This window comes from Vombatus ursinus, unplaced genomic scaffold (assembly GCF_900497805.2).
Source record: "Vombatus ursinus unplaced genomic scaffold, bare-nosed wombat genome assembly UNPS02014810.1, whole genome shotgun sequence".
NCBI classification, from domain to species: Eukaryota; Metazoa; Chordata; class Mammalia; order Diprotodontia; family Vombatidae; genus Vombatus; species Vombatus ursinus.
This window is the reverse complement of record NW_020954588.1, coordinates 44,178,285-44,205,077: the sequence shown is the minus strand read 5'-3', so window position 1 is coordinate 44,205,077 and position 26,793 is coordinate 44,178,285. Positions and strand designations below refer to the sequence as shown.

Below are 26,793 nucleotides of genomic sequence, written 5' to 3'. Positions count from 1 at the left end.
ATGACTGATGGAGAGGAAGAACCAACCTGTAGACTGCTGGGAAAGTTTGATTTACATGGGTATGTGGAATCCACAAACCACTCACTAATTATAGGAGGAATGTTTCCTATTCACTCCCGGACCATTCCAGAAAATGAGTCCATTTTGGAGCCAGTATCAGCCAAATGTGAAGGGTAAGTCCTGGTCATTTCGGGGGGGAAGGAGGAGGAGTGTGGTGGAATAGAAATTCAGGAGAATTGGGTTCCACCCCGACTGCCAATGTTGAGGGATCCTTGGAAAATACCCACTCTGAGGTCATTTTCTTTTCGATTAGACTGTTTTATCTTTCAGAATCCTTTTACTTCAGGGTTCTAAGATCATTTTGAAAACCAAAAAGTCCTAGTTTAGGACATGAATATTGCAGTGATACCTTTCAGAGAGAAAATGTTTGGATCTGCCTACCGTGAATGTCATTTAGAAATCTGGTTCTATGGCAAACCATCTTTTGGCCAAACTTTTCCAGTCTGGCTCACAGAAACCCTTTTTTGGGGGCTCTGGTCTATTTTAGAGCCCATATTAATGCTCCCCAAAGGATTCCACCAATTATTGGAAATGCCGGTCACATCTAGAGTTGGGCTGTAGGATTGAAGATTTGCAATTTTGTGTCCCTTCTGTCGTAAGAAAACAAAACATGGGCCAGAGTTCCATAGGATGTCAATTTCATGAAGCTTTCCCTCTGGAATTCAATATGAATTTTATGCCTTACAAAACTTTTCTTTCGTTCTATGACATTTTTTTGTAATAGATTTGAAATGTTTTAAGTGGGATAAATAAGATGGCATTTTTACTTTGTGAATCAAAAGGTAACTTTAGACATAACTCATCTTGCTTATTTCCTTTCTGAGCTATACTTTTTTTCTCTCCCACTTCCCACATTCAGGCAAGGGGAAAGAGATAAGAAATAAAAGGCGGCAGAAGGTTTGTTTAACACACTGGTTCTCAAAGTTATGGTCTTGAGACCTCTGGGGATCCCTGAAACACTTTCAGAGAGTCTTCAAAATAGAACTTTTTAAAAAAAAATGAGATGTTTTGATTTCTGATACGGTAAATTTTTATAGATATAACCCACATAAACAAAAAACTCCTTAGAGGGGTTCTGCTTATAAAAGGACCCTGAGATTACAAAGTTTGGGCAACACCAATTGAATGCACCCAGAGTTTGGTCACCACTTCTTACCATGGTGTAGGTTTTCACTTTTTCAGAGCCTCAAAGCAATCGGAAGCAAAGACTTCTCATTGTTAGAATAAAGTATAGTTCAGGCAAGTGAGTGAGACCACTACATAGTTCCCTCTACGGAAAAGAAAATCCTAACATGCTTTCTGAGCCATAAAATGTGGACAAGTGTGGAATGCTGCTCACGAGTACATTTATGCAGCAATACTTTTTTGTCTTCAATGACTATAAGACTGTGACTATCGGGATAGCAAAGCTTTGACCTAAGTCAGTGGTTCTCAGACTTTGATGCTGCCTTGTTTCTCTTCCTTACTCTACTTCTTACTCTTCTCATAATTCCCTTATATCGTTGGAATCTAATCCAATCAATACAAAAACACATAAATAGAGTGATGAATAAATAAATCTCTCCCCACCCCCATCTTGCTCATTGACAAAAAAATAAAAAAAAAGAAAAGGGCAGGAAAACCCAAAGTAGTAGAATGCCTATGCTATCGGGAAAGGGGAGAGTCAATGATATATATTTTTTTTCAGGAGAAGTGATGCTATAAGGAGAAGGCCAATTTTCCCTCCATTTTTAAAAATTGAGAGTGGATCAAGGCACAAAAAGGTAGTAGAGTTATTTGTACTTGTGACATAGCTCCTGTGTGGACAATGAACTCCAGAAGAGAGGTGCCTGGGTTTTATTGAAGCTTATATTTCCCTCAGAGCCTAGCATGGTTATGCTGACATCTTGATTTCTCTTATCCCATCTTAGGTTCCCAGAAGTAATAACCCCCTCACTGTCTGTTGGGGCTTCTCCAGTGGGAAACTGACATAGATTTCCCAGGGCTGTGTCCCGAGGGAAGGTTGAGTCCCCACCAAACCTGTTGGCACTAGGCAGGGAGATAGAAGGGAAATCAAAAGATTCTTTTCTCACTTTCCCATACTCGGGGCCAGTGGCCTTCAAAGTAAGTGAGTGTACCGATGTGGCGTGATTAAAGGTATGTAGGGAGGGCCCCCACATTGACCTCTCAGGAAGAGAGTAATGAATCTGGTCTCCTCATCATCCTGCCTCATAAAACTTATTCTAGGATTACAGAAAATGGGAGGGGGTAAATGATAAAGAACTCAAGGGAAGCTGTTCTGGGGACACTGAAGAGTTGAAGGGGTATTTTTGTTCATGTGAGGCTAACCAAAACAAAGTTTAAGGAGTACATTGAAGGGGCCCAGCAGGGAATGAAGGATGAAAGGATTAGTAAGAGGATAAGAGGTCATCATCCTGGTGGGAATCAATAAAAAAAGCATTTGTTATGTATTTACTATGTGCCAAGCAATGCCAAGAGCCAGGCATATACTAAGTGCATGTTGAATGAATTGATGAGACTATCCAGGGATATGAATATTTGTACCATCTACCTTTATAGGATTGTGGTAGAGATCATTCATTTATCACTTATTTATTTGTTTATTTATTTAATCATCCACTCATTTATTTTTTCATTTGTTTATTCAAGAAAAGTTTATTAAGCTTGTACAGTGTGCAGAGAAATCTAACTGTCTGAGTTATAATGTTTAGTTATGATCCTTAATCAAATGGAGTAATAGAAATGAGCTCCTTGAAAGCAGGGAGTTGTTTGTTTTTGTTTTTTGTCTTTCTTTGTGTTGCTAGACCTTAGCACAATGCCCGATACGTAGTCGTTGCTTCATAAATGCTTGTGATTGCTTTTGCTCACAAATATCAAGTGACTTTTTAAATACAAAGTGTTACATCAATGTGAGTAATTGTCATGGTTATTATCAGTATCATTCTTACCATTAGGACCATCCTCCTGCCTCCCTCACTGAAGTGTCAGAAATTATGCAGCTTTGTTCCTGCTGCAGCTCTCCAGGGGATCCTGAAAAAAACAGTGATTGGCTGGAAAGGGACAAAGTAGAAAATGATTTTGTCGTATCTCCAACTGTATGCCAAGATTCAATCTACTTTCTAGCTTTTTTATAGGATTTGCTCCAAAAACAGAGGGGTACTTTAGAAAATAGTGCACCTATGTCTTTGACTGTGGACATGACTGTACTTTTGATATTTTCCCCAATGCAGCAGAATTCTGTTTTATTAAGGTTCATTTGAGTGGAATTAGGTCTATTCATACAGTTTATCATCTAACACTCTGGATGGACCCCACCTGCCAACTACGGACCACACTGGTATCAGTCAGTGTATGTCGTCCTTAGACTCAGTATAGATGCCAAGTGGTATTGAAAATACGGCAGCTCTCCTGTTGTACTTTCCTCCTTTCTAGTGCTCCTTTTGCTTTTTACCCTCAAAGAACGGACCCCTCCATGTCGGACAGGCTGTTCGATGGATGATGGACCCTGAACAAGACGTGGCACTGACCTTCTGTGGCTGAGCATCACTGTTAATGTTTCAATGTCTTACTAACAGAAAGCGGGTGCGACTTGCTATAGAGGATCCAGAGAAGAACCAAAGCAATTTAAATGAAAATGCAACTGCCCACCCATGTGAACTTGACCATGATAGATTTTATAGCTCCTTGTGGTCACTTTTACTTGTTAACTTAGTCCCTTGATAAAAGGTTGTTTTTAACTCTACCGTATCTGAGTCAGATTATGGAAGAAAGGCTTTCATTACTTGCCTTGTGCAGAGAGCCAGGGGGGCATCTGGGTATTTCAGGGCTCAAGAAGGAAATGGTGGTAGTGAAGAGAAGTAAATCACCATCCCTATGTAGGCCTGTTTGGTAGGAAGAGAGCCATCAGAGGGAATGCTCAACTCAGAGTGCTATTCATTTTGCCACCGTGGGTGGCTGGCCTGTAAGAAATGGCTTCTTAACTAGCAGCTTACGATATCATCTTGATCATGGAGGGAGGGATATGTGTTTGAGGAGTATGTTTTTCATTGGAATGATTCATTCGGATCACTTTAATAAACACCTATTTAGCACTTACCCAGGCACTGTGTTAGGCTGGGGATCAATGTCTACCCTCATTGAGCTTATAATCAGTAAATCGGGGTTGGGTAGGAAGTCAAGTAAGCAGCAAAGTACACACATAATGATTTTTGGAAGGGTGATTTTTTGCAGCTGGAAGGAACAGGAAAGGTCTCCATTTGAGCTGATCCTTGAAATAAACTCAAGAGTCAGAGATGAGGAAGGCATGTATGCCAGGTTTGGAGCGGAAAGTCACAGAGGTGGGAAATGTAAGGGGCATAACAAGAAGGTCACTTTGGTTGGAATGTAGAATATGGCTGGAGGTATAATGTGAAATCAGTTTAGCCAGATCGACTGGAGCCTGATTTTCATTTTCTTTAAATCTCAGACAGAAGAGGCTGTATTTTATCCTTCTGACAGTTGAGACCAAAATGGCATGTGAAGTCAGCATTTAGCCCTAGACAAATGCAGAATATTAATCAGATCCAGTGGATTTTAGCATGACTTACATCTTAGATGGACTTCGGAGTGCTTTTAAAGTTTCCAGTCCATCTGAGATATTCACACAAATCCTCCTAGGTTTTTCCAGAGCTGTCCCTTTCAACATTTCTTACTGTACAATAGTATTCCATTACATCCATGTAACATAATTTGGCCATATCCCAATTGATGGACATCCCCTTAGTTTCCAGTTCTTTGGCATTTCAAAAAGAGCTGCTATAAAATTTTTTGTTCATATGAATCCTTTTTCTCTTTTTTTGATCTCTTGGGGAGTATAGGCCTGATAGTGATATCAAAGAGTATGTAAAGTTTAGTAACTCTTGAGGCATAGTTCCAAATTCCTTTCCAGAATAGTTGAACCAATTCACAGCTCCGTAAACAATTCATTAGTGCATCTATTCTCTCACTGATGGGAACCTGGACCCCTAAAAGGAAAAGACCATGTCTTAACCCCCGAACTTTCCCACACATTTCTACCCAGATACTCAATAATCCTTTTAATTGTCCTTTTATTGTGACCCTACCACTTAATTCCTTTTATTGTCTGCACCTGGCCCAACCCAGGCTACTTGCCACTCCTTAATCCCATACAGATCTTCCCAGTCTTTTTCTGTATAAAAGTATCAGTCCCATCCTCATCGAATTCACAGATTCACTTAGAATCTGGCCTGCGTCTATTGGTGTCACAATAAACTCGCCACTTTAACTGGAAGGCTTGAGTGGTCAAATTCTTTTGAGGCAGACCTGCCCTGTGCCCTTGCATTTTGGGTTTCCCATCACCCCAAACTGCAATACCACAACACTTCCAACAATTGTAATTTTCCATGTTTGTCATCTTCTACCGACCTGATGGGTATGTGATGAAACCTCCGAGTTTAAATTTGTGCTTCTTCTGTTATTAGTGATTTGGAGCATTTTTTCATCTAGTGTGGATAACTTGCTTTCATCTTTTTTTTTTTTCAGCCAAAGATAAGGTTTATTAGAACATCCACCATATTGGCCAGACTCTTAAGGAATCTGAACATTACTGAGCTATTGGCTAGATTATAAGAATCTGAGCACCTTAATGGAGACAAGATGGATCTTATATACAGAAAGACTGTGGGAGGGATCTAGGAAAGATCTTGATGGGAGTGACTGGGAGGCTGAGAATGGGGTGTAGATAGGGTCAAGGGTGGGAAGTAGCCAGGGGCCATCGGGAGGTAATAGACAATGGAGGGTTGGTCTAGGTTAAGGGTAACAGAATTGGAAGATTGGGCATAGGTGATGATAAAAGACCATTTGATAGGATTATAGCCTCAGGGGAACTCCAGAGACCTCCTTGATCAAGTGGGAGAATTCAAGGAGAATCTCTTAGACAAATGGGACCCAAATTCTTTTTGGGGTAAGGGGCAAAGGTCTCGGCTTGGGTCCATACCCCATAATTTACAGGGAACCATATGTTGAGGTCTACAAGTTTAGGGGTGCTGGGACCCCAAAATCACAACATATGGTTCCTGCCCAAATGAATTCGACACAAACCTTCTTTCAGCCAAAGACAAGGTTTATTACAACATTCGCCATATTGGCCAGACTCTTAAGGAATCTGAACATCACTGAGCTATTGTCTAGATTAAAAGAATCTGAGCCACTTGCCTTTCATCTTTTGAGAAATACCTTTTCATACACTTTGAGCACATATCTATTGGAGAGTGGGTCTTGCTCTTGAAGATTTGTTTCAGTTTCTTATGCATCTTAGATATCAGGCCTTTGTCAGAGAAATTTGTTGTAAATCACCCCCTTTAAGCTGTCTTCTAATTTTAACTATATTAGTGATTTGTTTGTGCTAAACCATTTTAATTTTCTGTAATTAGTATTGTCCATTTAACCTTCTATGATCTTCTATATTCCGTGTTTTGTCAATATTTTTCTCTCTACCTATTATTGTAAAAGGTATTTCTATATTCCTCTAATTTCTTTATGATATGACTATGTATATAGTGATAAGTAGTTTTTATATAGTGCTTTGAGGTTTGCAAAGCACTTTACAAATATTCTCATTTTATAATCACAACTCTGGGAGGTAGCTGCTATTATCATCTCCATTTTATAGACGAGGAAACTGAAGCAGATAATGGTTAAGTGACTTGCCCAGGGTTACATAGCCAATAAATGTCAAGCTGGATTTGAAGCCTACCTAGGTCATGTATCCATATGAAGCTTTTTGTGGTACATGGTGTGAGATCTTGGTCAATAACTAATTTCTGCCAGATAGCTTTCTAGTTTTCCCACCAGGTTTTGTCAAATAATAAGTCCTTACACTTAACAGTTGGAGTCCTTAGCTTTATCAGATACCATGCTACCATATTCAATCTTCAATCACTTCTGAGTCTTTTGTACCTAATCTATTCCACTGATCAACTTTTCCATTTTTTATTGTTTTTTTTCCAGCCAAAGACAAGGTTTATTAGAACATCCATCATATTGGGCAGACTCTTAAGGAGTCTGAACATAAGTAACTTTTCCATTTTTTAACCAGTAACAAATAGTTTTGATGATTACTGCTTTATAGTATAGTTGAGAACTGGTACTGGTAGGCCTCCTTCTTTCCAACTTTTTTTTTTTCATTAATTTCCCTTTCCCTTTCCTTTTCCTTTTCCTTTTCCTTTTTTTAAATCATTTTTTCCTTTCATTAAATTTTTTTTCCTAACTTTAAAAAATAGCACTTTGATAGTTTTATTGGTATGACATCAAACCTGGAAATTAATTTAGGTAGCATTTGCACTCTGCCCTCCTAATCTTGTTTGGTCCTCTGTTCCTCTGTATCTTACTCCCTAAAAAGAACAGAGACGCTGACAGCAATCAGTCAGCAAGCATTTAAGGATGATCCTATATATTGATCAATATTACTCGGACATGAATTTGCATTATATTACTTCATATATGCTTTGTATTTTTCCATCTGTGTATGTGTCATATGCTCCCAGTAGTCTCTCTCCATTGCAGTCCATCCTCTACTCAGCTGTCAAATTGATGTACTTCAGCATCAGTCTGACCATCCCCTCCTACTCCTCAATAAATTCCACAGGCTCCCTATTCCTTCCAGGAGCCTCTGTTTGGCTTTAAAAACTCATCATAGCTTGGTCCTTTCCAGTCTTACACTTTATTCCCCTTCACGAACTCTCTGAACCAGTGACACGGGTTTTCTTGCTATTTATTCCACAAGACATTCCATCTTCAGCCTCCCTGCATTTTTCTCTGGTTGTGCCTCATTCCTGGAATGCACTCCCTCCTCATCTCCCCCTCCTGGACTTCTTGGCTTCCTTTACATCCCCTATAAAAATCTTACCTTCTACAAGATGGCCTTAATACAAATCAGTAAGCATCAAGAATTTATTAAGCACTTACTATGTGGAAAGCGCTGGAGGGACAAAGGAAAACAAAAGGCAGTCCCTGCCTTCTAGGAGCTTACAGTCTAATGAGGGAGGCAACATGCAAAGGACAATGTACAAATGAGATATAAACAGGACAAACTGGAAATAATCCCAAAGGGAAGGCACCAAGATCAGGGAGGACTAGGAAAGGCTTAAGTTTCGTGTCTTGTTTCTGAGACCATCCCTGATGTATCTGATCTATATCAAGTCAACGGCAATGGTTGTTTGAATATTGTTTCCCCCGTTAGACTGTGAGCTCCTGAGAGCCAAGAAAGGGGAGAGGAACAGCTCTTTTCTTTGTTTTTCCAATGCCTAGCACAATGCCCGGCACATAGTAAATGTTTAATAAATGTTTGTTGACTTGACTGATTTCCAGTTTCAAAAAAGAAATGGATAACCCAATAGTTTTTTGCCTAAATTTATAGCTCTTAGGGTATTATTTATCCCAGAAGTTGCAGAGACGCATATTCAGGCTCAATGAAAAGAAAAGCTTTCTGCCCATTAGAGTTATTCCAGAGTGGCATGGCCTGCTTGGAGTTTGAGTGGGTAGGGCTCCCCCATGACAACAAAATCTGGATGCTTCTTGTCTGATCTGCTGTAGAGGACGTGCCCATTCTCATAGGCATTGCCTCTGAGGTCTCTCTTAATGCTGCAATCCTGGGAACATGGGGTTTCCACAGACAATCAGGTCCTTGCACAGTTCTGTAACATTCTCTTGGACTGCTCCAATTTTATTTCCTCTGGCAAGACCCTTTCATAGGGTTCAGGGTAACTAGGAAGTGACTCAGAAATCATAGCTGCCATTTTTTATTTGATTGGTGTGAGAAAATACTAGTGTGCAAACTCCTTCCTCCATGGCAGTAGGTGATTCATCAGTGATTTACAGGCTTAGAGAGTTGCCAGAGGGGAGAGAACACGTAAAAGATAAATAAGTATTTGAGATAATTTGAGTAGGGGCAAGAATATCTAGGGGCATCAGGAAAGGCTTTCTCTAAGATAAACTGAGTCTTGGTGGAAGTAAGGGATTCTAAGAGACCAAGGTGAGGAGAGAGGGTATGCCAGTCATGGGGGATAGCCTATACAAAGCCACAGAGAGAGGAAATGGAATGCTGTGTCTGGAAGGCACCAGACAGGTCAGTTTGGCTGGATAGCGGAGTATGTGAAGTGGGGAGGGGTAATGTGTAAGAAGCCTGAGCCAGGTTGTGAAGGACTTTTGATGCTAAGCGATAGGGGGTCACTGAAGATTCTGGAGCTGAGTGTGATGTGGTCCTACTTTTGCTTTAGGAAGATTATTTTAGCACCCGAGTCTACATAGGCAGATTAATCAGGGAGTAGGAGAGAGCCATGTGACCTGCAGGTTCACTTTTGGCTCCATGATGCATAACATTGCTATGGGAGCCCTGGTATATAATATCTTTATCGGGGACCATGCAATGACATTTCCTGATGAGTTTTTTTAAAGTAGGCTACACTGAAGGGAAGCACTAGGAACAGTTACTGAGTTTCTAATAATTTGCCAGTCAAAGTAGCAGTATGATGATGGTAATAATAATAACAGAGAGGCAGCAGGGTGTAATGGGTAGAGGGCCAGTACAGCCTGGGTTCCCTTCTTCCCCTCAACCCATCCTGGCTGTGTGGTCCTGGATAAATCATTTAACTCCTCAGGGCTGTGGGTAACTCTCTAAGACTGTACATTGTAGAGAAGGTGCCAACCTGCATTAGTGGAGGGACTTTCCTCACCTAGAAGTTCCCTATACCAATGAAGTTACAGGCTTAGCCCCTGTCTCTACCTTTTAGAAGTAATAACAAGAGCTGCCTTCCCCTATGTCCTCCTCTGAGGCTACATGAGAGTGACTCTGGGTTCCTAAAGACCATCCCAGTAGAGCACAAACTTTGTTAGGCTCAACTAAGCTGGAAGTGTTTCAAGTCTGAGGCCTGTGACTGACCGTTTGCCTGTTGTTGGAGGGCTAGCTGAGTTAGGTTCAGAGAGGATCCTCCCCAGGCCGGCCTCCAGACGATTCATTTTTCAGCCTTAGTAACTTAGTAACATCCTACCACAGGGGCTGCAATCTGCATCTGTGGATGCTATACATCTTGACTAAATCACAAATACTTAAAATACCAAAGCAAAAATAATAAAAATTAATCAATCAATCAGTTAATCACATGTTGTTTCTTTTGTCCTCTCTGTACCAAGAATGCTTTCCAGGAGCTTACAAAGGATGAGCTGACATCCTCTTGTTTTCGCTCAGCTAGAAAAAGTAATTCTTTATCTCCTCGCATAATAGTTTTCAGAGCACTGTGAATACAAAGGAATATTAGCAGTATGGGACCTTGTTGCGGCATTGGTTCCAGTTGAACCTCATCAGAAAAGATGAGGAAGAAAATAATGATGATGATGATGATGATAATTCACTCATATGATAAAAAATTAATATAGCATTTCATCTTTGAACTTGGCTTCAAGCCCTGCTTCTGACGCAATGACTGAGTGACCCCTGGCAGGTCACTTAACTCTTCAATGTCTCAGGCAACTCTGGAAGACAGTAAATTTCAAAGCAGGTGCTGATCTGTATTCATAGGAGACATTTCTTACTGGGAGTTCCTTACGCCAAAGAAATCATTTTTTGTTGAGTCATTCTAGTTATGCCTGACTCTTCATGACTCAATTTTGCAGTTTTCTTGGCAAAGGTGCCAAAGTAGTTTGCCATTTCCTTCTCTAGCTCATTTTAAAGATGAGGAAATCCAAGTCAACAGAGCTCAGTGACTTGTCCAGGGTCACACAGCTAGTAAATATCTGAGGCAAGATTTGAACTCATGAAGATGAGTCATCCTGATTCCAAGTCCTGTACTCTATCCACTGTGTCACCTAGCTGCCTGAAGAAATCATAGTTCTAATATTAAAAATGTCCTTCAAAAATGTCCATTCTTTTTTCCCAGACCTTTTTTTGCCCTCTAGATTTGGCACCTCAAATAGTTCGTCACTGTTTGGAGTGCACCATGTTGAAGGATACATTTCTTTCCAAAATTAAAACTCAGTTTATAGCCATCTCTATACACAGTCCTCTCCCTCTTATAACCTCAGTCCCTACCAGCTCCTATTTTTTCCCCTGTCCCTTGATGCACTTTCCCAAAGCCAATGATAGTATAGCAATTCTCCTGCCTGCCCAAACCTGCCTTGGCTCAGACAATAACTTCATGGGCAAGTTGGGTTCCTATCTGAGAATGAAGTTCAATGTCAGCATCCAAGGTCATTGCCTCGGCAAAGCGAGTAAGCAAATGGATGGCAGCAGCATGTGAATTCGGCAAGTGCTCGACTCTGGAGCTTAAGTATTCCTTCTCCTTAAAATCCCCTTTTGTTTGCTGTTCACTAGCTAAAGTTTTGGGGAATGGTCTGCTGCTTTGTCTTTGGGTTTGCGCTGGACCCCCAGGGAGTGGAAAGAGAGTAAAGAGGAAGATTGTTTTGCTTTTCTCTTTGTTCTAAACCAGAGGTGGGGGGAGAGTTAAGAAAACCAGTACAGGGCAAAAAATGAAACCTAAGAGAAGAGAGAGTGGCTTGGCGTTCTAAATGAGAAGAAATTGGGACGAATGGGGGGTGAGGTGTTTATTTTTAAATGAAGGAGAGTTAGAAGAATCATCTAAAATATGGGGACCAAAAGAAGCATTTCTTTAAAAAACTTATTTATGGCAAGGGATCCTAAGGAAGAAGATGCCCTTTATTTTGTTTTGAAATGGGAGAAAGGCATGGTTGCCGTCTGGACAAACCTTTGGTTTATGGCCCATTCTTTGTGTAACAAGCAAAGGACGGACAACAACACCACCGACAACATTTTGCTTTACCCCCTCCTGCTGCCTGATATCCCCTCTCCGGTACCCTGGGACTCAGCCCCTCCCTTCTTCCTTGACCCTTCTCTGGAAATCCAGCTGTGTGGTGGCTACCTGCCCATGATCTCAGGACTGAGAACTAATCAGATTCCTTTGAGTAGGACTCCACCCTTCCCTTAAAAATACCAGAGATGCCCTGACCTCTGAGCTGCTCAAGCTTCCTGGAAGCATGGTTTGAAGATGATCCTAGAAATTCAAGATCACCATGGGACCACAGATACAGAGTTGGAAAGGACCTTAAATGTCATCTATTCCAATTCCCTCTTTTTCACAAATGAGGAAACTGAGGCCTGGTGAAGTGAAGTGACACGCCCAAAGTAATTCAGGTAGTAGGTAGCACAATCAGAATTTGAACTTGGGTCCTGTGCGTCCAGTTTCAAAACTCTTCCCACTATACCCTGTTCCCACTGCTTCTGCAAAGGACGCTTTTCTTCTTGCTCTGGTCTGAAGACCGGTGTGCTCAAGATTTCTAGTGACATCCCTGATTTGGAGGGATCATTTGTGAGTTCAGTGAGAGAGGGTCAGCCAGCTGCCCTAGGGCCCTTGTTGTCATTGACTGTCCCTGGGGTGTGTCCAGTGAAACCATGGACCTTCTCTCAAAGGAGCCAAATAAAAGAATCTATTCCTTTCAGCAGGGACTGGTTACTTTGAGCTTTCTGTGAAGCCCCTTCAGTCCAAGTGAGTGCCATTAAGAACTGGGGACAGCGATGTCTTCTCCCTCATAAAAAGGCAGCCCTGGACCAGAGAGGGATCAAGATGTGGGTGTGGGTGGCCATGCTGGGGGGCTCAGGACGAGCAGAGAGCCTCCAGGCATGGGGCCAGTGGGCCAGATGACCAACTGGGACAAGAAGGGCATCCTCTAATATGTAGACCCTGGGACAATGCTCCAATCACTCTGCCCTAAGTCAGAGCTCCGTCTCTGATGATATGACAATCAGGTTCTTTGACATTATGAGGAACACTGTGGGGAAATTACTCTGATATAGCAGTTATGAGCAACAATAACTTCCTAAAATCTGACATGTATAATGAAGGAGCCAACAACACCTAGGAAACTGAATTCCACAAGCCGTTGTCAAAGACCTACTGTGTGCAAGACCCTGCACCACATTCATCCTACACAAGGCTGCTAGGGTGATTTTCCTGAAGCACAGTTCTAACCACATAACTCCTCTTAAAAACTCCAGTGCCTCCCTATCACCTCCAAGATCACCTGGCCCCGACATATGTCTCTAGTCATCTTCCCCTTCTCACACCTAACGATCCAGCCAAACTGGTCTCTCCATTCTTCACTCAAGATGGTTGATTCCTAGTCTTTGTACCTTTGCCCTGACTGCCCCATACTTAGAAGGCCCTCCCTTCTACCTCTGCCTCTAAGAATTCCAGGTCTCCTTCAAGTCTCTGCTCAACAAAGACCTTTTCCATGGAAGCTGGACTTCCTGCTCTCCCCATGAGAATCACCTTGGATTTTATTTGTGTCTATGGATATTCATGTTGTCTCCTCCAATAGAATGAAAGCTTCTAGAGGGCAAGGATTGGTTCACTTCTACCTTTGTATCTAGCTTTGCATGTCTGTGCAGCTTTATATCACCTAGCAGAGTATCTGGAACATAGTAGGCATTTAATAAATCTTCAATTGATTTTTTTTGGGAGAGGGGGAAAGAGAGGACTTGACTTGTGATTCATTGGAATAGAGAACCCCCAGTAAGAGGATTCCCTTTATCAAAACAACTCAGCACCATTTCTTCCATTTATAGTCTTACAGAGTTCCTTGGAGCACTGAAAAAATTAAGTGACTTGCCCAGGGTCATATAGTCAGTGATTATCACAGGCAGGACTTGATCCCAGATCTTCCTGACTGAGGCTGGCTCTCTGGATGCTGTACAATGCTGTATCTTGGGTTGGGAGGTAGTAAATGTTGGGAGTTGGAAGGCAAACTAGTTCTTACTTGCAAAGGCTTATATTCCATGTCGCTAAGCTCCCACTGAGTAGGGTTCATGCCCCCATGCTGTCACTAGCAGTAACAGGAAGGAGCTTTGCAAGTCCCCACCACCTAACTTTTGGCCTCTGTCTTTCCTTTTCAGGTTTTACTTCCGAGGTTTCCGCTGGACCAAAACCATGATCCATACAATCAATGAGATCAACCAAAGGAAAGATATCCTGCCTAATATTACCTTGGGCTACCAGATTTTTGACACCTGTTTCACCGTTTCCAAGGCCATGGAAGGGACATTGTCATTCCTGACGGGGCAGGATGAAAACAAGCCCAACTTTCGGTGTAGTGCTGGTGCCCCGCTGGCGGGGGTCGTTGGGGCGGGAGGATCCGCTCTGTCGGTGGCTACTTCCAGGCTCCTGGGCCTCTATTACTTTCCTCAGGTAACTCCAGAGTTTGATATAGATTGAGACTCAAAAAAAAAAAAAAAAAAAAAAGAAGAGCAAGCCATGTTTGAGGGAGATGGTGGCAAACATGAAAATGTAGTTTATTTTTTGGCAGGGAGATTGGAAAGGTTGGGGTAATGTTATCTTCTATGGCTCTGCCTCCCCCTTTGGGTACTTAGGAGAAGTGAATTCTGAGGCAGGTAGCTGGTGTAATCAATGGATTGAGTACTGGGCCTAGAGTCAAGAAGACCGGAGTTCAAATCTGATCTCAGACTGGGCAAGTAAAATTTAATTATCTCACACCTGGGTACAAAAAATCAACTTTACAAGTACGAGCTGGCAGAGCTGTTGCTGGACAGAATTTCATCTGAAGATCTGGGGATTTTAGTCTTGGGACTACAAGCTTCATGGGAGTTAGTAGTCAATAGTGAGATCTGGCAGTCTAGAAAATGCAAGTGATGTTAGGCTGTATAATAGCATCCCAAGACTAGGGAAGTGACAGTCCTACTCTACTTTGCTCTTCCCTGGCCAGACTAATCTTGTTCTCATCTGGATAACTGGTTAGCTCCAAAGGAGAGTCTTGAGTACATAACATATGAGTATTTCTAGAAGAAACTGAGGATGTTTAGCCCAATGAAAAGAAGATTAAGAGGGGACATCATAGGTTTCTCTGAGTGTTTGAAGAGATGTCATGCGGACGTGTGTCATGTGCCCCAGAGGGCAGAACTAGAAGCAATGGGTACATGTTTCAAACTGTTGAATTTTGACTTGTCTTAAGGAAATACTACCTACCAATTAGGCCTCACTCCCTTCCCCAAGTGGAATGGGTTAACTAGGTAGGCAGTTGTACATTCCTCTCCCTCCTCCTGGAGATATTCAAACCAAGGCTGGATGACACACTTCTCAGAGTTTGTGAGGATTATAATTGTCCAATCTGTAAGAAACCCCCTGAGGTTTCTCAGAGCTGTGAACCAATGGCACTTTTTTAGAGGGTCCATGTTCCCCTCTAATGAAGTGGACCTCAGATCTTATGATCTAAGATGCCTCTTTCTTCCAGGTCCTTATTTTTATAAGACTTGGGACCAGGTTTAATACCTGAACATTCTAGAGGGGCTATCCAAAGTACAGAATCCCATTGGTTGATAGAACTTGCTTTGAGGGCCCAAAATGGTGCATCAGCCAGAAAGAGTACGTGTCAGGTTGGGCAAAGCTCTGGACTAAGTGATCATAAGATGGTCACCTGCTCATGTTGGACAAGAGGAAGTGGTCCAGAGGTATGAAATAAGTTGGAGGACTTTCCACGTAATTGAATCATCTCTGCCACACTGCACTCGGTCACCATAACAAGGAAAAACAAGGGTGGAGAGTCTTTAGTTAGTTTCCTGTGATGAAGCAAGAGAGCTTTCAAGCAGCAGTTCACAGCTCTGGAGCCTAATCTACAGAATTTATAATCACCACACCTATCGTATCAAACTGATTAATACTGATTGGAATAGAGGAGGGGTCGAAATGAATCATTTCTCACTAGTGGTCATCAAGGGGATTCCTGTCTAAAGACAAAACAGTCTAGGTAGTCTCTGAGATTCCTGCTAACTTTGAAATTCCATGTTTCTGCAATTTGTGTGGGAGGAGCAAAATGATACCCAGAAGCCCTCATCACCCCTGTAGAGGCAGCCCTTCAGGCAGTGTGGTCATGTTGCTATCCAGTACTACTGGCTGCTGCAGCCATTGTTATTCAAGAGAATCAGAGGATCGTGAGTTAAGAACTGGAAGAGACATTGGAGCATTTAGTCCAAATCTCTCATCCCATAGCTGAGGAGACTGAGGCAGACAGAGATTAAGTAAGTTGCCAAGAGTCACACAGCTAGTGAGTGTTTGAGGAGGTATTTAAACCCAGGTCTTCATGACTTCAAGTCCAGAGCTCTATCCATTATACCATATTGCCTTTCAAGAAAGATTCCTATGTCTAAATTTTGGCCTGTAAAGGAAGAAATATGAGTGAGGAAAGGACAAAGCACACTCACAAAGTTTTTTAGAATGTTTTCCTCTTCACTGGTTGAATTCGTACCTGGCCTTTAAAACCCAACCCAAATGCCATACCTTCCAGGAAACTTTCCCTCATCCTCTGGTCAGAAACGACCCTCCCCCTTGGACTTCACTTAGTGTTAGAATTTTAGAGTTAGAAGAGACCTTATTGGATATTTCATCGCCTCTATCTTCCTTCATTTCGTCTTCCCCCCAAAGTACTATAGACAACATAACCATGTGACCATCCGGCCTTTGCTTGAAGACCTCACTGTCTCCTGAAGGGGCCCAGACTTCTCATGGGCTGCTCCATTTGGCAGAATGTTTCCCGATGTCAAGCCCACATCGCTGCTCATTGTTCCTGGTTTTGCCCATTGAGTTCAGATAGTATCAATTCACTTTCTCTTCCACTTGGCAGGCTTTCAGATATCTGACGACCATTATTCTACTCCTCCAGGCTAGACGTCTTAAATACTTTGCTTTTCTCCTCTTTAAATGCATCTATCATACAACATTAAGTAATTTAGTTTTCAGTATGGTGTTTTATTTCCCAGCTAGATGGCATACAAGCTTTATGAGGTAGCTAATACTTGGTGCACAGCAGGGGCTTAATAAATGTTGGTGAATTGATTCATTGATGAAGGTTGGGGCTACATCTTATTTAAACACTGTATTCCCCTAGTGTTTAGAGCAGTGCTGTACACAACAGGTTTTTAAACATTTGCTGGCAGAGAGGTGAGGCTCAAACAACACAATGTAAATTATTTTTTAGGCTTTATAAGTATCGATTGTTATTATTATTATTATTATCATTGTTTTGGAGAAATAACCATAGTTTACAGAGAATTTTAATGAGTGTAGCACTTATAAAGAAGTTTGAGAGCAGAATGTAAGCCCCTGGAGGGCAAAGATTTGTTTTGGTTTTATCTTTGTATCCACACAATCTAGCTCAGTGCCTAGCACATAGTAAGTGCTTTATAAAACACTTGTCAAGTTGAATTGAAGAAAATATGTATTTTTTAAATCTTTTGGATAGAGATGAGAGAGGGCTACAGCTCCTAATATGCAAGGCCTGGCTTAATCGTTTAGGTTCTTTTGTTTAGCGCTAATGAGGTGAATGTATTCTCTTATAGGTGGGCTATGCTTCCTCCTGCTCAGTTCTTAGTGATAAATACCAGTTCCCGGCTTATGTCCGAATAATGGCAAGTGATAAGAGCCAGTCTTCTGCAATGGTGCAACTTATCCTACATTTCAAGTGGGTCTGGATAGGCACTATAGCAGCTGATGATGACTATGGGAAGTATGGCATTAAAATATTCAAAGAGGAAATTGAGAAGTCTGGTCTCTGCATTGCATTCTCTGAAACCATCCCTAAGATCTACTCCAAGACAAAAATGGAAACTGCTGTTGAGACCATCAAGAACTCCACAGCCAAGGTCATTGTGCTTTACACATCAGATATTGACCTCAGTCCTTTTGTGTTAGAAATTAAACACAATAACATAACAGATAGAACGTGGATAGCCAGTGAAGCATGGATAACCTCCTCCCTTATTGCAAAGCCTGAATACTTCCCCTTCTTTAAGGGAACGATTGGGTTTGCTGTGCCAAGAGCTAATATAACAGGCCTAAAAGAGTTTCTCTATGATGTTCATCCCAGCAAGGATCCCAATGATAACATTACAATTGAGTTCTGGCAGACTGCTTTCAACTGTACCTGGCCCAACAGTAGTGTGCCCTACAATTCTGACCACAGGGTCAACATGACTGGACAAGAGAACCGAGTCTATTCAATGTCTGATAAGCTCTGCACTGGAGAGGAGAAGTTGGAGGACCTGGAAAATACCTATTTGGATGTGTCCCAGCTCCGAATAACAAATAATGTGAAAAATGCAGTTTATGTTTTGGCTTATGCTCTGGATGAAATGAGTCGATGTGTAGAGGGACAAGGACCTTATGTACCAGGAAGGACGTGTGCCTATTTAGACAGCTTTGAGCCATGGCAGGTATTACTTTTCTTTATCTTCTTTACTTGACAGAACACCAATCCCATTGTCAATCTGGTTGCAAGTTTCCAACTTTGCATATTTTTTGGTTTTCTTTTGGTTTGTTTTTGAGATGAGCCTATCACAGGATTGCTAGAGAAAGGCCAAGGAGGAGACAAGGACTAATGGCTAACTGTGAGAGTTCATTTGGATGGAAACACCACTTAGTGTATGCTCTACGTTCATAATCCCTTTCCAGGCTCAGTTAGTTAGAATGGTGTTTTCCAATCTGCATTGCTTTTCTCTAGCACACCTGAAGGAAAGAGCTATGTCTCATGTGCATCAATGAAAATTCAAATGAGATGATGGATAAGCTCCTGTATAGGACATTGTGTCATGAGGTGGTAGAATTCAAATAGGGAGTTTCCACTGTCATTACCACTAAAATGCTGGCTCATCTATTCAACTTATCATGTATTTGTTGCTGTTCAGTTCAATCATAAACACCCTTGAAATGATAGGAAGCTGTGTTGGAGTCCAGAAGAGGACAATCAGGGTAGCGAGACAGCTGGACAACAGATTGGTTGAGAAAATAGAGGATATTTAGCTTATACAGGAGAAAGCTTAAGGGGAAGAGGGGGAAATAGCCTATTTTTAAATATACGAAGAATTGCCATGTTGAAGAAGGTTAGGCTTATTCTGCTCAGTTTCAAAGGGATCAGACAAATTATTTTTAATTTTTTTAAAATTCTTGTGTAATTTGGCAAGATCATTTATATATAATTTTTCGTATCTGTGCAAGTGTACTTTAATACAAAGAATTATAAGGGGATTTGATATTTTTCCTTTTAAATAAGATTTGTTCATGCTACCATACCTGGTGTAAACAAAAACATTGCATGAATGGGCACAGTTAGGCCCTTTGAGGCAGTCTTGAATTCTGATCCTTTTATCAAAGGAATCTCAAGCTTCAGGAAAAGTGTGGTAGGAATTGAGTGGGAGTGATGTAGGGCTCTCTATGGCCTTCTACTCTGCTAATAAATAAGACCATCCTTATCCAGCTATTGTGTACCCCCACATCCTATAATCCCACATGAAGAATCTCACTCTAACATATGGCAATACTACATACTATCTGAAATTGGGAAGTGATGCAATTCTGTTTTTTTCTCCTGCTCAGAAGTCCACAAGGACTTTTCTCCATCTATCTGCATACATCCACATTGACAATATGCCTTCTCCTTTATCCCGGTACAGATAGATTTTAAATGAGTAAGGGGGCATCCAAATATGGCTACATAGATTTAAAATGTTTGATTTAATTTTAAATCATAAAATTGTGTTTCCTAAACTACAAGGATTTTGACAAGCTTCTGTTACTGTTGCCTGGTTTCTAGTTAATGTACTACCTGAAAGTACTTAAATTTAAAACCCACGATAATATCACGTTGGAACTTGATGATAATGGAGATGTGACTGGATCTTATGACGCCTTAAACTGGCAACTAAATGATGATGGTAAAATTGACTTTGTGAAGATTGGGAAATACGAATTCACGAAGTCCGGATTTGAGTTGGTGATGAATAATAATTCCATATTTTGGAACACTGAAACACTGGAGGTTAGTCATCTTGGACTCTGTTTTATGGATCTATACAGAGAAATTTTGTTTCAAATACTATTATGGTTACTCCTCATCTTATAACTTTGTTGTTGTTGTTCAGTTGTTTCAGTCATGTTCGACTCTTCCTGATGCCATTTGGGGTTTTCATGGCAAAGATACTGGAGTGGTTCAGGCAAAGAAGGATAAGTGACTTGTCCAGGGTCACATAGCTAGTAAGTGTTGGAGGCCAGATTTGAACTCAGGAAGATGAATGTTCCTGACTCCAGGTTCAGTGCTCTATCCATCGTACTACCTAGCTTCCCTCAAATCCCCAGCCTTTTGCTGGGGATATATCTTTTTTCCCTAAGATCTAGCCCCAAAACTAATGAATTTCCTTCTCATTGAGGGGGAGGGTATGGAGTTGGGTAGGAAGAGATTACCAAAGTTGCAGCTTGGCACAAAGTTCTTAGCGCAGTGTCTATAAAGTAGGTCTACATAAACTATTATTCCCTTCCTCTATAGTGGAATGAACTCAAGATCTACACTCAGAAGATCTGAGTTCAAATCTCACTTTGAATCTATTTATTCAGACAACCCTCTAAATTGATAGTAATTGCTGTGTAGACGCTAACCTGCACGGGGAAGGGGTGTTTCTTTTTGGAAACGCAGGATGGGGCAAGCATTAATGTTCCCAGCCACAGACCTGGCCCAGTGTGATTTGGGATAGAGGACTCTTAATCTCACAGAGGTACGGTTTGAAAAGGTTTGGCAGGGAATGAAGCAGTTGGTGGAACGGGACAAGGAGATATAGGAACGTGGGTCCAGGGGTTACTCTGGCACTGTCATAAAGCCTAGAGAAGTTCTCAGGAAAAACAAATACCTACCACTTCCCAGAAAGCCAAGCTTTTTAACTTAATGGATTCCCTGAATGAAATGTCAGCCCCATCCAGAAATATAGAGTTTCAAGGCCCCTCAAAAAGTCAGTGTCATGTTTATGCCATCATGCTGGTGGTGTAAAATAGTAGAGGGGTAGGGAAGAGGGTGGCCACTTAATCTGCTGCTTGAACTGAGGAATCCTAGAGAGAGCTAAGGAGGAGAGGCAACTCTAAGATTTTGGAGTCCCTCAGCTGATTGGTACCCCTGCTTCTACCTTTCCTCATTCTACTCCTTTCCACTTACTGTCTCACCCCACTCCCCGCTGCCACTATTTACATTAACCCAGCCCCATTCTGGGAGCCTGGTACTATTTCACAATCATTTCCAGACTGGGTATATGACTGGCAGTTCTACCCCCTGTTGGTCAACTGCTCTCCAATTCAAATCGAACTTATCTCCTTCACCCTGCCCCCAATTCTTCCATCTCCCCGGCTCACCTCCAAATAGTAAAAATAACAAATATTAATTGATCAGAAAGACATATATTAAACACAGGTGGAGGGTCAAAGTTAAAAATTGATGAGTTCTCTGAATAAGAGATTATAGGGAGAAGAAAGTAGTTCAAAAGACCAAGTCTTGAAGTAAAGATCCCAACTGTAGCTGGGGAGGGGTCGGGGAGAGGAAGTTAGAGTCGGTTGGCTAGATTCCAGCAAACACACAGGGTACGTATTGAACAGCAGGACAGTCAGGGTAGTATTATGCCAGGGAAGTCAAGGGAAGAGAGAGTTTAAAGGAGGAATATTTGGTCCGCAAGATCAAATGTTGATGAGCAGTCTAGGGGAATATATTTTTATTAAAAAAAAAAAGGCCATTGAGTTTGGCTAGTGGGAAGGCACCATCGAAAGAACAGTTTCAGAGCAATGGTAGGGGTGGATGATGAAACTGACCGGTGAAATTGATTTCATATTACAAGAAGCTGAAAAGGGAATGGTTCATGAGGAAACAGGCATAGGATATAGATTATTCATTTAAGAAGTTTGATGGTAGAAAGAAAGAGAGATGCTGAAAACTAGAGGAGGAGCTGGGTCATGTGAAGGACTCGAACGAACTCGGGGTGTCCCATGCATGCATGAGGGCAGAGCAGAAAGAGGGGACCAGTGGGAAGGGAGCTGTAGAAGATCCTAGGGAAGGAAGAGATAAGCGTGAAAGAAATGTTACTAAAATGGCCTTTATTAGATCATCACATCTTGAATGGTCCTGCAAATCAACCTTTCCCTTGTTCCGTGAATTTCCTATGCTATCAGCTTATGACTTTCCAATACTTTAGAGGATATATCTAACAATTTTCAGTTATTTCTCAGAGATGTTTGTTCCTGGAGTTAGGTAGACCTGAATTCAAATCTGGCTTCAGATACTTACTAGCTGTGTGACCCTTTGCAAGTCACTTAATCTCTGCTTGCCTCAGTTTCCTTATCTGCAAAATGGGGGGTAATAATAGCACCTATCTCCCAGGGTTGCTGCGAGGATGAAATGAGATTGTGTTTGTAAAGTGCTCAGTACAGAGCCTGTTACACAATAAGCAACGTATAAATATTAGCTATTATTATTTGCTAAGATTTTGGAAATGCAAGGCAGACATGGCTTTTTACAGAAACTGATCAATTTTATCTCACAGAAGATACAAGCCAGTTGGAAAGTTTTTAGCACCTCTGTAGAAAGATGCCTTCTGGATTAACGGCTGAGGTTAAGCTGAAGGCACTTCACAATAATCTGCTCTTACTACCAGTTTACTGCCTGAGATAAGGAAAGTCTTTAGTAGCTACTCGGAGGTTGCTGTTTATATTCTTGTATTTTGATGTTAAAGTAGACAATGACATTTTAGCTATTATCTAATCATCTTCAACTTACAATTTCCTCCCACTGGCAACATTCTCCCTCAGTTGTCAGTGAAACATACAGAAGAACAGTACACAGAGCAACATAAAATAACAGTCACTGCAGCCTGGGACGTAGGAGCTTAAGTCCCACAGGCAGGATTTCAAAAGCAGATTTAGGAGAGCCTAAGAGAAATCTTTCAGGTGCAACCAGTTTGTTTGGTTGACTATTTTTCTCTTTCTCGTGGTTAATATGGTGCCATTAGGCAAACCTTCTGGTTGCTAGATAGCTAGAGATCTAGGCCTAGAGTCAGGAGGGCCTGAATTCAAATTTAACCTCAGACACTTACTAGCTGTGTGACTCTGGCCAAGTCCTTTAACCCCCGTTTGCTTCAGTTTCCTCATCTGTAAAATAGGGATAATAATAGCACCTACAAAGGGTTATCGTGAGGATAGAATAAGATATTATTAGTAAAGCACTTTGTAAACCTTAAAGCACCATTTTAAGGCTAGCTAGCTATTATGATGATGGTGATATCAATGCTAGTCAGATAGTGACAATATACGCAGGGTCCAGTCTTACTCATGATTTTTGTCTTTCTGAAAGACATGAAGGAAAAAAAAAAGACTTAAGTAACTAGCTCCCAAACCAGAAATAGTGCTTTTTCAGGCTGGGGGAAGGGAGGCAAATACTGAGTTGGGACTAGACCTGGTCTATTTCCACTTTCATGAGATTCTTTTACATATTACTGAAGGGGAACAGACACATAGACAGTCCATGTTAGTGAAGGAAGGGCTGGAGTTGGGACCATCTTTCTTTTCTGTCCCAGAGGGAGCCGTGAGGCAGAATAGGTAGTAAGGCCCCACGTGGGTTTGCCATTTCTGGTCTTTTGCAAATTAAACCCTTGGTCTAGGGTAGGGAGGTGGGGGAGGAGGAGAAGGGAGAGGAGTGAGTAAAGAGCTCCACAGTATTCTAGACATGGATCTGGTCCTATCATCCCAGTTTCAGTCTCTGTAATGTTGGAGAATAAAAGTCTGTGTCTTGTTCTCTTTAGCTCCCCAAGTCGGTGTGCACTGATCTTTGTAAACCTGGAACCAGGAAGGGAATTCGCCAAGGGGAGCCAATATGCTGTTTCGATTGTATCCCATGTGCAGACGGTCATGTGTCCTCTCAGCTAGGTACACTCAGGTTGTCTTTTACCTTTTATGAAGCAGATGGTTGGGTACATTTTGTTTTTGTAGTAGTGGTTTTTTTTTTTTTTAAAAAATGTAATAGTAATAGGTAAATGAGCTTTTTCCTATTATCTTTCTTTTCTGTACATTTCAAAATTAGGGATTTTTTTTTCTGTGTCTGTGATGAGATGGCATTTTAGAACAAAGTCATTGCATTATTTCCATAATTAAAATCTCTTGAATGATACCTAAAGTGAATTTACCTTATGGCAAATTCCTCTGTGGCAAACACAGACATTCCTCATTAAATATTATCATTTGATTCCATGCAAAGAGAATGAGTATTTAGCAGAACAATGATACACAAGGCCATTACTACCCCAGGAATAATATAAATGGAAGCGAAAATAACCACCCACAATACCACAGTACTGTTAATAAATCATCTCCTGACAGACTAGTAACAGATGAAAGGTGCAGATTGAGACAACCACTTTTGAACACGGCAAAAGTTTGTTACAAAGATCATGATTATCCTTTTTTATTTGGGAGAAGAGGATCGAAATAGCAATGGTGTTACAAAAAACTCAGAAGAGTCAATGAGTGTTAAGTGCCTACTATGTGGCAGGGACTGTGCTAGGCCCTGGGGCAGAGGATGAAAATCCAAAGAACTCTCTACTATTTACTTCCTGCATGACCGCAGGCAAGTCAATCAACCTCTCTGGGCCTCGATTTCCTCATCTGTGACTATGGAGTTCGAGGGTTAGGGTACAGAGTCCAGCTCCCACTCTAACCCTAACCCTAACCCTAGGTGCACCAGGATCAAATACACGCTGCTCTCTTAGGTATTTAAAACCCTTCACAGGGTGACTCCTGCTTAAGCCCTTTCTAGCCTTGGGGCACATTGTATCCCTTCCGGCCTTTGGGGTTCATTAAATTGGTCTACCTGTAGGGTCCATCTCCCATCTCCATACTTTTTCTCAGGCCCTTCCCCATGCCTGAAATGTACTTTCTTTTCCCTCTCACCTTAGAATCTCAACCTCCTTCAAAGTTCGCTTGAAGTATCACCTCTTGCCCTATATATATGAGGGTTTTCCTACACCCCTAGCTCCTAGTGCTTCTCTACTGAAATAAGATTGTTGTACACATACCACACACACACATATGTTTGTGTATGTATATAGTATATTCATATAAATGTGTGTATGTTTTCATGTATCTGTGTATATATACATACATACGTATGCATGTATATATAGTGTTGCTTTCCTGGCATGATATAAACTCATTGAGGCCAAGAACTGTTTTGTTTTTACATTTGTATACCCAGCACTTGGCGCAGTTCTTAGGTTTATAGTAAGTGCTTAATAAATGCTTGTTGAGTGCTTTATCAGAAGCCAGAGGGGACCCTAAAGTCATCTAGACCATTCCCTTAATTTTACAGATGGTGAAACTGAGGCCCAAAAGATTTAGTGACTTTTGTAAGGTCACTCAGGTAGTAAGTACCAAGGCTATGATTGAACACAGGCCCTCCAGCTCCAAATCTAGCACCTTCCATGATGCTTTCCTACTATCTAGGGGCATGGGTCTCGATAAGCCACTATCGTACATGGGTCTCAGTTTCCTCATCTGTAGAGTAAAGGGATTGATTTAGATAACCTCTAAGATCTCTCACTCTTTCGTTGTGGTACAAAGAAAATAGGATTCCCTACCTGCTCCAAAGACTTTCTGTTTCTCTACTGTTTGTTTTCTAGGTTCAAGGGAATGCACCAGATGCTCTGAAGATTACTGGTCCAATGCTGCCAAGGATACCTGTGTACTGAAAGAAGTGGAATTCCTGGCTTATGACGAAGCCTTAGGCTTTACCCTTGTGGCTCTGTCCATCTTTGGGGCTTTGGTGGTCCTAGCTGTCACAGTTGTGTATGTGATTCATAGGAAAACTCCCCTGGCCAAAGCCAATGACCGGGAGTTAAGTTTTCTTCTCCAGCTTTCTCTTATCATCACACTTCTGACTTCTCTCCTCTTCATTGGCAAGCCCTACAACTGGTCTTGCATGGCCCGCCAGGTGACACTGGCTATGGGATTTTCTCTTTGCCTCTCCTGCACTTTGGGTAAAACCATTACATTGTTTTTATCCTACAGAGTGTCCAAATCAAAAGTCAGATTTATATCTATCCGGCCCCTTTATCAAAAGCTCATCGTCCTCATTTCTGTTCTCATTGAGACGAGTATTTGCACCGCGTATTTGGTGATGATGCCCCCGAAAGTATACAAAAACATGGAGTCTCAAAATATTAAGATCATTCTGGAATGTAATGAAGGGTCCATTGAGTTCCTGTGCTCAGTGTTTGGGTTTGATGTCTTCCTGGCCCTACTCTCCTTCCTAACCACCTTTGTTGCCCGCAAACTACCTGATAATTACAATGAGGCAAAGTGCATCACTTTCGGGATGCTGGTGTTCTTCATCGTGTGGATCTCTTTTGTCCCTGCTTACTTAAGTACCAAGGGCAAGTTCAAAGTAGCTGTGGAAATCTTTGCCATCCTGGCATCAAGCTTTGGTTTGCTCGGCTGTGTATTTGCTCCCAAGTGTTACATTATCCTGCTTCGGCCCCACAGAAACACAGATGAGATGGTTGGTGGGAAGGTCCCTCCCACTGACAGGAGTATCCAATTGACACCAGCCTCTAGCAGCAGTGAGATGAACATGACAGTTTCTACAGTTGTACTTGATGACTAGGTTAGGCTTGAGTCAGGTTTCAAAATTGTAATCATGATATGCTTTCTTCTTCCTGTTCTTGCTACTGGTAATTGGGTGTTTCCACCTCATTGCTTTTGGCTACTTTAGGGAAGATACTAATTTAGGCTCTGGTGGGTTAATTTTCACCCAGAATACACATTCACACCAGAATGTTCACCCAGGCAGGGAAAGTAGCATACACAG

At 41.6% G+C, this 26,793-nt stretch overlaps 1 protein-coding gene across 1 annotated transcript; it reads left to right on the top strand.

Annotated features, from left to right (window-relative positions):
* Positions 1–26,589, top strand: LOC114052989 (vomeronasal type-2 receptor 1-like). Its single transcript, XM_027875790.1, has 6 exons — positions 1–173; positions 14,021–14,312; positions 17,474–18,346; positions 19,723–19,947; positions 23,735–23,858; positions 25,607–26,589. Exons 1-6 carry the CDS (start codon positions 1–3, stop codon positions 26,587–26,589), a joined length of 2,670 nt encoding a protein of 889 aa, XP_027731591.1.
* The last annotated feature ends 204 nt before the right edge of the window (positions 26,590–26,793 follow it).

What these genes read in the sequence shown, in the direction of transcription:
- LOC114052989 (XM_027875790.1), top strand. Translation starts at nt 1, where the DNA reads ATGACTGATGGAGAGGAAGAACCAACCTGTAGACTGCTGGGAAAGTTT. An exon ending in GTATCAGCCAAATGTGAAGG is followed by an intron (nt 174 to 14,020) that starts GTAAGTCCTGGT and finishes TTTCCTTTTCAG; the next exon opens with GTTTTACTTCCGAGGTTTCC. An exon ending in GGAACACTGAAACACTGGAG is followed by an intron (nt 19,948 to 23,734) that starts GTTAGTCATCTT and finishes TGTTCTCTTTAG; the next exon opens with CTCCCCAAGTCGGTGTGCAC.